Source organism: Hemibagrus wyckioides, linkage group LG24, assembly GCF_019097595.1.
Source record: "Hemibagrus wyckioides isolate EC202008001 linkage group LG24, SWU_Hwy_1.0, whole genome shotgun sequence".
Taxonomy (NCBI): domain Eukaryota; kingdom Metazoa; phylum Chordata; class Actinopteri; order Siluriformes; family Bagridae; genus Hemibagrus; species Hemibagrus wyckioides.
In genome coordinates, this window is record NC_080733.1 from 10,503,503 (window position 1) to 10,516,223 (window position 12,721).

Genomic DNA, 12,721 nt, shown 5'->3' on the forward strand with positions numbered 1-12,721 from the left:
TATTTAAATACAGTAGCATGTGATTGTGAAGTACGCAATATGGTGAAGTATTTTCTATGGTGGTCAGCTGTTCAAATGCTGTGTTCATTGCAGTTTTAATAGGCATAAAGCAACAGGAAGAGATCATCAGTTGTCCTAGTGTTAGTCAGGTGCCAGAAAACTAACTGGATAAGACCAACATTTGATTTGACCCATGGGTTATCTGTGCGAACAACTGTATACATAACATTAAAAAAAAAGATTTCTGAAATGTTTCTTAAATGTATAAAAAGCCTTTAATACATGTCAATTAAACCTGAACCCCCTGACCCATCAACTTAGCTCCTTTACTAAAAAAATACAGGTAGGTTACATTATCACACGTTTGCTGCTAAGTTTTAATGGGATTAGAGATCTATGTCTTCAGATCTATATCTCTGTGTGTGTGTGTGTGTGTGTGTGTGTGTGTGAGAAACAAGCTCCAGTTGGAGTCAGAACTTTCAGGTGGGGTTAAAGGAGAAACCATCATTTTAACATCAAAGACGTTTGCTCAAAGCCTTGAAGGGTTTTTTTCCCCGGGAATAATGAGCATAAAGCCAACAAAAAGCCTACATGGAATTATTTATAGAGAACTAATAGCATAGATTGGGAAATGTCTGCTGGCTTTTGACATTTCACATGTACACCATTACAAAAGCAAATGTGTAGCATCTGGGGGTGGAATTCAGCCACCACTTGACTTTCACCCACACAAAAAACGATTGAGACTGTATTATATATGCCATCGTGTCACAACAACTCCCAGCAGTACCCCTCCATGTCAACAGGGGTCGCTTTATCCTGAACATGAGCTCAGTAAGTCATTCACATAAACACACAAACACAAACATAAACACTTTATCTCAATAACACAGTATTGTTTCTGTAGGGTCTGCCTTGACCCTTGGCTTTTTAACATTTTAACCTCATGCATATGGACTGTGACTCCTTCATTACACATAGGTAGACTTTGAGACTGATGCTGGTAGAATTGAAGCTTAAAGTATATGAGCCAACCTGCAAGGAAGTTCTAACCTCATTGATTAGCTGTTATGCAGTGGAAAGCCCAATTTGTCTTATTACTTGCAAAATGAGTAAAATATCTATTGTTCTTACCTGCACCAGGTTCCATCCCTCTAACGATTCAGCAATAATAGACGTCACTGATGGACACACTCCTCCAAAGATCATTAAATGTTTGGGACCATAGCAGATTGCGTCGAAGAAGGCCCTTAATCCCTTTGCATTGTCACACTGAAAAGGAGGGGGAAAGAAAGATAGGATGAGTCAGGATGAAAATGACAAAAATATGTCACCAGTCAAAATGATGGGTGATGATTTCTTCCGGTTTGATCCGAACGGTTGTTTGAGACGTGCGCTACTACACGTTGCCGGTTGTTGTTTTGCTCATCACTCAGCAGAGCTATACTGACTAAGATCCTTTATACAAAGACAATTAACATGTGCACCGACATATAATACCTATATTCGCATATGGCATTTGCAATAAATTGTATGAGCATAATATGTAAATCAAAAGATCTCTGGGTATTCTGTCTTTAAATGTGTCAAACACAATGTTCTGTCCAAGAGAACCAACTCACTGCTGCAGTGTGCAGCCCTTTTTCACGTCACCATAGCAACACACCATGGCTCCGAAGAAATGCTTGAGAAAGGAAAAGATGGAGTAAGGTCTATTGATTGCAATATGACTCTCCTGCCAATTTTGGTCTGATTTAATCTGTTTGTAAAGACATGCAGATTCTGGTAAACCCTTACAAAACACCTACAAAAGGTTGATCATTGACTCCTGGATACAAACAAAGACACTTGACACTAAGCTGTAAATTCTGACTTTCAACCTTGCTTTACTTCATTGACATTTGACCACTAAGGGCATTGTGTGAGGTGAAAAAAGTTTACACTGGGGTATATCTGATACACTCACAATTCCCCAGGGAAGAGATACTTACTAGCTTTCAGGTCCTGTCCTATGCATCCATGTTATCCTGACCTATCTCACACCGAGTCAAGTCTGTTTGTTTCAGAAGATAGTGTTCAATGGCTGGTTCATAAGAGAAGCATATAATTAGGTAATTGGGCCATTCCAAGACTGTTGTGTATAGGTCAAAATCCGTAGATCAGCTTCAGACAGATCATTAGAAGCCCTAGGCTAGCCCACTTACCGGCTATAAAATAACACACAATCCCACAAACCAGCTTTAGTAGCAGACAAGCCCATAGACCAGCTTTAAGGTAACATGCTAACCAGCAAAACCAGTATTCATCGATAGAGACTTCAAAGCACTCTTGTACGTCACTCTGGGTAAGAGCGTCTGCCAAATGCTAGAAATGTAAATGTAAATATATATATATATATATATATATATATATATATATATATATATATATATAGTACCTAGATTTAGCTTTAAAAATCATCTTGTGTTTTTAATAAACTGACAAGTCCAATATGTCTGAAAGCTAAATGAGATAATTTACCGATCAGTTTACGATTGAAGAGTTAGTATTTCAATGAACGTGTAACGTGGGGACCGTTGTTAATTGAGTTAGCATGAAAATAAGCATAACAAAACTAAATAGGCTAATCTATTTTATGCTAATCTGCAGATTGAAACTGAAACCTGCAATTTTGAGTGTGTATATTCATGTTCATAATCATATTCATGTTTATATTCATTAATTAGTTTACATTTATATTGACTAAGTCTACCATGTCAAAAAATATAACAGTTCTTATTAAATAGGAAAATATTAAATAGGTGTTTTCCTAATTGCGTTCACAAAGTGACAGTCACTTAGGAAAAATAAGTGGTTTATCCTAGCCAGCTATTACACATTACACAGACTCATTCACGCTTAAGGGCAATTTAGAGTTACTCAACCACCTACAAACGTCGAAGGAAACCCACACAAACACTAGGAGAACATACAAAACTCCATGCTGTCAGTAACCTCAGCTCACATGTACCAGGAATCTTGTATCTATAAGCCTCATGTTACCTGCTATACCACAGTGCCACCCATATTGGGGTCTTAATAGGTTTATATTGTATATTTCTTCTCAGTTTATACCATTTATTATTTATCGAGACCAATGGATTGCTTACAGAGTCAGAATGCAACCTATAACCAAAACAATATTTGCAGTTCTACAGTTCTGTATTTGGTCACAAATCCATTTTCTAATTGTCTCAGATTTTGATTTAAAATACATCTGTAGTAGCTTTAACTTGCTGAACTGCAAAAAATAGCTTAGAGTTTACCTACAATTTTGCTAGCTGGAATATCAATACATGTAAACAGCTCTTCATGCAGATAGAAGCTTACATTGCTAAGGTCATGGATTTACTGTGACCATAGTTAACGGTGTTATCTAAAAAAGGTCAGTATTAACGTATTATGTTTGTATGAAGGACAGCTGACCCCAGCTTATCTATTCAAATGGTCTAAAACTGCCACTGCCATAGCTTTCCTATTACATATTAAAACGCCTAGGCACTTCTTCGCTATACTCAAGCCTGAATTACCATTGAGTTGCCATTATCCTTTCCAAAACCACTACATGTGTGTTAAGCCATGCTGATAGCCTATTACCACCTGTTAACACTGAGAGGTGACTACATGTTCATCCTCACCCACACTAGTCAGAGTGATTTTGTGGTCAAAAATAGAAATATCATATACATAAGTGGATATAAAAGGAAATGATGTGATGAAAGACTACATGACTGAAATGATGGTGCACATTTTCATAAATATGGCTGGATTTTTTTTTTCTGTAATTCATTTATACATTCTTCCTGCAATCATCCTGTAAAAACTCAGTGACAAAAATAGAAAATGAAAATTAAATGAAATTAAAAACAAAGGCTTCTCACCTTAGCACAGTAAAGATGTTTTAGATTTTGGTTAAAAACTAAACAGTGGCAGACTGAATGGATTGATGAATGTGTGAACATCATTAAATGAACCTCATGACACGGCCATAATTTAAATAATGAAAAGAAATACACTATACGGCCTAATGCATGCGAATGCCTAAACAATGACACTCTATTCTAAAAGCATGGCATTAGTTTTGAGTGACTTGGAGGTATAACAGCCTCCACTCTTCTGGGAAGACTTTCCAATAGCATCCAACGTGTTCAAGGTGTTCAACAAGGTTAGGTTCAGGGCTCTCTTCTTTGTCAAACCATGTCTTTATGAACCTCACTTTATGAACTGTGCACAGGGTAGCAATAGGCAGCAAAGGAAGACTTTCAAGTCAGTCAAATATTTGTGGAATGACCGACATACGGGTCACACGATCAGTGTCCAGATACTTTAGGCCATGTTATGTAAAATGCTTGCTTTCGAATATGCATAGCATGAATGTTGCCTATTGTAATGGCACAGAAAACCATTCATTGATTTTCATGGAACTGCTTAGTATTCATGTAAAATTCAATGACATGCCCTGTATTACGTATACTTCCTGGCATTAATCTCCACTAGACTCCAATCAATGAACAAAAGGCAGGGTGTTCAAAAGCCTTAAAGGATAGCGGTACCAATATAGTGCTAGCATTTGCTCTGAAATGAATAGGCTTTGTTGAATGCTGTCAAACGCATGTGGTCATTTCCTTGTAAGGTAACATAGCAATAATCAGACTAGCAGGCTTTGCCTTCGTTGCCATGGAAATCAGCTTTGCAATTTGAGCACTAAATGCAGAAGGAGCCAAGGCCAACATCAACAATTATATTTAGCTGTAGTTGGAGCTCATAGCACTATTAAATAAAAGGTGTTTAAAAGTTACTTTGTGGGGGGAAAAAACTGATAATATAACAGTGTATGGATTTGTTGACTTTATTTATCAGAGACTAATAAATTCTGTCCAGTAATATTTTTTACAAAAAGATGACACCATTTTTTTTTTTTTCAAATTATTTATTCTTGTCTTGTCATTATTTACTCTTGTAATAATATTTTTGAGAACAATATGGGAAATATATAGTAGGAAAAATAAATAGTGAAGTTTAAGACATGTTATGTATTTTTTTCTGAAACAGAATGTACTTAAAGCCTTACTTCTGTTTAAAATTCAATATTTACCCATAACAATTAGTTCTCTTGTAGAACTTTGGAGTAGTTCATCCACACCAGTATATCCTCCTGGGTGAAGCTCCTCATGAAATTCCCAAGAGTGGCAAAGCTTAATTAATTATCATGTTAACAATTTAAAATATTAAATTTAATATAAAATATTAGTATGACTCCATATGTTATTTCATAGTATTGTTGTCTTTATTATTATTTTTAAATAGTATAAAATAAATGACTGTATTTATATGGTTTTATGGGTAATTAAGGTTCATAGTTTCCTACATAGGTTCAACTTGAAGCTCGCTCATAGAGAAAACTCAACCTAATCTACACAGATTTGTGAGAGGAAGATCTTTAACCCTTTTTTTTCTCTAGTGTGGCTATATTTATAGCATCACTGTTAGATAGATCTAGGACAGGATTTATGCATATTGATCACACTTCAACAGCTTTACAGGAGCAATAACACTGTCCAAAACTCCAGTATTCCATAACATGGCAAATCACATGGCAACAAAATTTAATTGCTTATTTAGCTGTTCAGGTCTGGAGGGAAATATGCATGTGAGAGAACACTGAACAATTAATTGTTCAGTTTCACAAAAGTAGTACTCAGTGACTTATAGAAGAAAGAAGGCTAAGGATTATTAATGGGGCTATTTTCTGTGGACATCCTTAGCATCATAAAATGGTCCGTCTTAAAATGGCATTGTGGTTACAATGAGTATAATCAAGACTAGCTAAGCAAGATGAAATGCTTTGTTAAAGGTGCCGATGGCCACAGCTGCACCTGTCTCCAGTCAATGGCAAATTACTGCACTCAAATAAGCAACCTGAGGCTCAGAGAATGAGAGAGAGATAGAGAGAAAGAGAGAGAGAGAGAGAGAGGCCACAAATGGGGAGCAGCCTGTCACACGCAATCTGTTTTTCACACAGGGAGTTTGGTAATGACATGTACAAAATTAGACTAAACAAAAAGGTCAGCACATGTGACATGCCAAAAGCTGTCCGGCAGCAAAAATCAGAATTTCTGATTAAGAATAAGTTTGCAGAGTATACTGGTTAACTGGGTATAGTGGGTATAGTGAATGGTATAGAATTTCATACTGATGAACATTAAATGTTAAATATTAAAGGATACATCTACATCTTTCCATCCTGAGGTATTGTATTAGTGCAGGAATACTTGACATGGTACTTCAAGTGTTTACTAATAGAAATTGCATTGAATAGAGGTTAGGAGCTGCTTAATTCCACTGGGAGAATGTTAATGAAAATTGAAAAGAAGAGTCTAGCAGTCTATGTGGGTAAGCGTAATAGCATGGTGTTATTTTCATTCAATTCTAACCTGCTTGGTGGTAGAATTGTTTCAGGCATGCTGTCAAATTTCCTGTGTACTATTCATTTATAAATTTGCTTCATCTACAAACTCAGAGTCACCAATCTTCAGAAAATCAGAGTCACCAATCTTAATTGCAGAGGGCAAGTGTGTTTTCCATTCCAACCAAGCAGAAGCCACCTCTGATTCCAGTAGACCCTAGTTTCCAGTTGCATTAGTTGTGACTTCTGACTGGTTGGAATGAAACCTGTAGCTACACCAGCCTGTTGTGAATAAGTTTGAACATCCCCTGGCAGAAGGTGATTATAGATCTAAAGTGATATGTTTTGGTATCATTAGACAATCAGTGACATCATCCAATATAAACAGGAAATACTACATCCATGATCAAAATGGATCATGGTCCATTATCACCCTAGTGAAGAAGGCCTATTTGCGTCTTTACCACCTTAGATGCTTAAGGGACTTCTTGCCCTTTAAGTTGCTACGGAACTTTTGCACTAGCACAATTGAGAGCATCCTGACAGGAAGTATTACAGCCTGGTTTGGGAACTGCAATAAGCAGGATAAACAGTCTTACCAGAGGGTGGTGCAATCAGCTGAATGCACCGTCTATACTAAACCCCTGACCAAGACTAGAACGATACTGAAAGACCTCAGCCACCCGAACAGTGGACTCTCCTCTCTGTTGTGGTCAGGGAGCATTTTCACTCCCTGAAGACCAACACCGAGAGACTGAGAAGGAGCTTCTTCCTATAGGCCTAGACCTTGGATTTGTTCGTTCCACACCAATAACCCCTACATTCAACAACATAACAAATGTTCTTTGGTACAAACATTATTTTTAGGTATTTTATATATAATTTATATTCAAATTGGTGCAACTTCTTACACATAGGCAATCCATTTTTGAGTAACAGTAAAATAAATCTGTGTAAGTGCAGAAGGATTTATGCTCACACACTGAACCATTGTGCTCGGAATATAATGCTATATAGGAAAAGCAGATATGTTGATGAGATAAAAAGGGCCATCACACCCTGAAGTCAACATAGTTGTCTTGTAAATAAGCTTCTTTGTGAGGCCTAAGGCATGAGGAATTTCCTTTACAAGTGATAATCCTGAGTGAAAAGTATCTGAAAGTGAAACATTTGAATTAGACATAATGTACTGTGCCATCACAGTGACAGCATATTACAATACAAAAGATCTAGAATAAAGAAAATATGAGCTCCGTAAATTTTATTTCCATTGCTGCGCTTACAGACTCCATGAGTCCACTCATGCGAACAAATCAACCTTGATTTTTACAACCCCAAGACACTTGGCCTGGGCTTCCGGATGTTTGTGAGTGAAATCCATCACTGTGCTTGCTATTGGGATTTTGGCATGGAGATATTCACATGTGTGCAGTGTATGAAACTGAACTGAGTAGCCTTGATGCCCTTTGGTAACATTTGTACAGCAGGCTCCAGAGGCTTGACTGGAGAAGCTGCATTGACTAAGCATCAGTGAGGAGATTCAGACTAAACCTTGTGCTATCCAATGAAAACTAAGACTTTACATAGACAGACTGACGTCTGACTATAATGAGGTATTGAATTCCAAGTGCTCAATACATGTCTCCAGACATCTGTTGCTGAAACTCTCAAAATCCACAATTTAATTTCTGAAACAAAAAATAAATATATACGAAGCTCTGTGTGCAAGGCTTAAAATGAACACTCATGAAATATGGATATAATTTGCCATTGGTGGATAACTTGGTTAATTGACTAATTACTTTTCATTTAGGGCACTGCTTTTAAAATATGGAAAGAAAAAACAATGTATATCCAGTGAAAAATGTCCAATAGCATAGATTTTGAGTTGATAATCTTGAGAAACTCATCTATGATTCATATGGGTTTTTCCAAGTCCAATAGATTTTTACTCAAGTTTACGTTTGCCCACTGGGTAAAAAAAAACACATCATTTGTTATTGCAGATTCTCCTCTGTTTTATGAACATAGCATTTAGTCTGAAAATTGCACACACTCATACGCACACAGTGTCCCAGGAATAATCAAATATAATATCTCTACCTCAAACATTACATTCTGACATAAAGAATGAACTCATTTGCATTTTATTAATTTTAATGGGACATGAGTTTTAATATTAATATGTTAAAGTGTTTTAATATTTTGGAGAGTGAAGATGTTGACTGGCTACTTCATTTGGAAAACAACTAGCCACAATGGCTAGTGAGCTACAAAATTCATTTGACGTCCTGGCATTTTGTTGTTGTTGTTGTTGGGTTTTGTTTATTTTATTTTATTTTTGCTCTGCCAGATAGTTGGCCATGATTATGTGATCACAGCTGGACAGGCTTAATTCAGTGCAGTGGCACCACCAGACCCAGATTATCATCAGATTGCCAAGGATTTACAAAAGATGAGAACCATAGATCCCATGATCAGTCCAAATTGGCTGTGAAAGTGCCAAACAGTTCCCTTCTAAACAACACGGCTTTATAAGATGATTGCAAAGGTCAGAGACGGTTAACAGCTTTTACTGCTGTGCAGTGAGACTGGCCATGAACATAAACATAATCATCCCTTACATTACATTATGATCACATTAAATGTCAGTAGAGAACATTAGAAAGGAATACTATTAAAAGGCAAATCTAGGTTCAATGTGGGAATGCACCAAAGGGGACCTGGCTGAAACACACCATCACAAACTCCCCTCTCGGTCAGTGTTTTCTGCACAATAAAGGCCACTTTCATGTGTTCTGTTTTTGGCTCAGCGTTTGTTTTTATCATGCCATGTATTAGATTTAGATCTGTCTCTGCCAGAGTGACAAAAGGCTTGTATTTAATAACACAAAATGCATGATATGACTGACAATACATTGGCACAACATGGTATGCGTGGCCTATTCAATGACTAAAACAGCACAGATGATAAATAGGAAACAAACCAATGACAGGAGAGCGACAGTGGCAAGACTAAAAGAGAAACAAAGACACTAAAATAATAAACTAAAATATATAGGGCTATTCCCTTTCTTGGAGCGTGTTGCAGTTCCCAGCTCAACAAATGCCACTTCGGTGTTGTGTGTTTTGTTTTATGATCAAATAATGAATATGGTCACAGTTTCATCAAGCATTCAGTTTCTTTAAGTACAAACCTTGCTTTTCATATACGAAAGTGTTTATGCTCAGTATAGTCACATGAAAATGGGATGGAGAACAATACAGTGTGTAGTAGCTTCATAATTAGTGGATACATGGAGGGATGAGAGGATATGAGGAATGGGCTGAGGAAAGCGAGGTCATTAACAAGTTAATTATTTGTTGGCCCGAGGTCCTCCATTCTCCCCAGGATGCCTCCTCTGGAGAGTCAAGGAGGGATGCAGGGGTAATTACTGCCATTTTGGATAATTGTGGTGATGCAGTGTGTGGTGTAAATTCAGCCCAGGATAACAGGCAGAAATGGGTAAGCAGCATTTCCTTGGCTTTGTTTGGCCCTTTGGAGATTTCCAATGTGGCACGACCTCTAATTCCATCAACCCAACCCTTGACCTGATGAAGTTCAGCCTCAAGGAAATATATTCCCATCTATTTTGCGGCTATGATCATATTGTATGTAGTACCATAAAGCCGCTCAGCATTTAATAATCTTCAATCCATCCTCTTACATGAGAAAAAATGATTGAATAATTTTGTGATTAGCCGGTTAATACATTCATTCATCCATTCTGATCTCATTACCACCAATCCTAGCATTCAGAATATCAAGCAGAGAACAGAGCATGAAAATCAGAGCTGGCCAACTCCAGCTTCCAGACCCTCCTTTGGAAAGGGATTTTCTGTGCTGGAGTGCCAAGGCAGTGCAAACACCTGCACAAACTCCTGGGGACTGGTAGGATGATGCATCAGTTGAATCCTGATCAAGTAACTGCTATGTACTCATTCCTACTAGATTCTATGTGGAAGGTTATGTTCTGTCGGCACGGCTGATCTCTAGCTGTGTTTAGAAGTAATTACTCACACTACCACTACATTTCTGTCATGAAACCCCATATCACAATCTCAGTCTCCTCAGTGTCTGTATTTTCCCCATTTATTTCTCATTACACCCACTGATATAATGGAGTCCATTAAGCATTTTGATATTTTTCAACGCAGAAATATGTACAGCAGATTTTCATTATGAATATCAGATAACTCTATGATAGAAGCATGTTTCTCAAGCAGGAACTTGATGCAATCTTAAAGTGAATGTTACAATTCTGGGAGATGCTTGATGCTACTGTGTGTCGAGTGTAAGCTGTGTATTTGTATGATGGACAGTTTACCAGACTGGTTAGATGTTTTAGCCAATGAAAACCTCAGGCCTGCAAACACATAATGTCTGGAGTAATAGGTGCATTCATCAAGCTGCTTGCATGCGACACAGGGCGGTGCAATGGGCGGACAGCTGAGTGTCATGGCTACATTACAGACTGCAGCCATGGCCACTCAGCCAACTGACAAGACCTTCTCCATCCACATATCTCTAAATAATGGACGGTAAGGCTTTAACATGGGTAAACACTGAAATTTTCACTCAGTATATCATACAGTGGTACGTTTTACAATATGCATTGTAATGACATAATGGGACTGGCTGAATGACTGACTTACTGGGCTTCTATAACTATACTATACTATAAACAGCTTCAATGTGTTTTCCACACTGAAAGAATAAATACCATTCTTCTTAGAGATTTTCCTTCAGTTGCTGTTTTGATGATAATGATAGAAAGAGCTGTCTAGCATGTTGTGCACAATCTCCCCTAGATGTTCAATTGGATTGACCGTGAAGGCCACAGCGTATGATTTACATCATTTTCATACTCATCAAACCATTCAGTGTGCTTTCATTTCCTATCAGTAAGAGCACTGTCTTCCTGGAAGACACCAATCCCATCAGAAATATTTCATCCCAGGCTAAAGGTTATCAGTCAGAAGAACTTTGCATTGATTTGCAGTGATCCTTGTCTCTAAGAGGGTAAGTGGACTCAAAACATGTCAGCAAAATGCCTCCATGCCATAAAACAGTCATTTGAAGGAATGTAATGGCAAGATGAGACTTGGATCTAGTAGCAAAGGGCAAGAAGTTCAGCCATGAATAATGTTTTTTATGACTGACCTATCACAAGTGGCCTTTCTTTCTACAAGTCTTGTTTGTCGATTGGCCTCTGATCCAGACTTCAGACAGTACAAGAATTTCTCTCCACACTTTATGTCAGCAGTGCACATAGTGGTGGTTAACAGATGCAAACCTACAGTGACGAAACCTTGCTCACTGATGCGGTGGAGTGCAAAATTATGCAGAGGCATTGTGGTGTGCACGGCTGGAGAGCCTGTTCAGATGGAGAGCTTTGAGTGCCGCTGGCCAGCTCTGATTGTGTGGCACAAAGCCACCAGAACAGAGATTCATCAGTCTGCACATTTTTACAGCAAGTGGAGGAGCCAACAATGAGCTTGAGCAATCACTCATCAATGCACACAGCACGGAACAAACCACTGGCCAGGTGGCTGGATTGTGTGTGATAGACACCTGCAAATGAAATGCCACATGGCTGTTTTTGTATTTCATTAACTTACTGCACTGTGATTACAGGAGAGATTTTTGTCAGCCCCAGAAGAATGTAGTCATATTTAATGTTTAGATGTTTATTTGGTTAAAAACCCCAGAGCAGCATTTAGTATCACTGGGCCTCATTTATCAATATTTTAGTAAAGCTGTGTATAAATGTTTGCACAAGCCAAACTGCAGTAAAACTTTCCTGGCGGATTTACAAAAGTTTTAGGCTGCTTTTCCTTGTACGCGTGTGTATGTTGATCACGTAACGTGCAAAAATAATTCCTGACACAGCTCATTTGCATTTTTTTATAAGAGCGCCTGCTAGACGTTATAAAGCAGCCAGTAAATGTAATAAAAAAATAAGCGATTTAATCTCAACCCTACATTCCACATAATAGTGCAGTAATCCATGCCAATTATATGATTTGAAGATGATCAAATCATGGTTTGCATTAGTTAGTTGGTCTTATGCATAAATGTACACACATTCAGCAGTAGGATTAGAATACAAACATTTTCCAGAATTTAAAGGATTTTCATGTATACCAACTTTCTTGTGTAAACACTCATGTGAGCGATTTACACATAAATCCATTCATATCCAGCTTGATAAATGATTGTTGTCATAACAACAA

General features: G+C 37.7%; 1 protein-coding gene across 1 annotated transcript in view; it reads right to left on the reverse strand.

The window, feature by feature from the left end:
* gabbr2 (gamma-aminobutyric acid (GABA) B receptor, 2) overlaps positions 1-12,721 on the reverse strand; it is a 177,112-nt gene that overhangs the window by 131,485 nt on the left and 32,906 nt on the right. Inside the window, exon 2 of the mRNA XM_058377129.1 lies at positions 1,135-1,272. Within this exon, the coding sequence (XP_058233112.1) occupies positions 1,135-1,272 (138 nt within the window). The remainder of the gene's footprint in view (positions 1-1,134; positions 1,273-12,721) is intronic.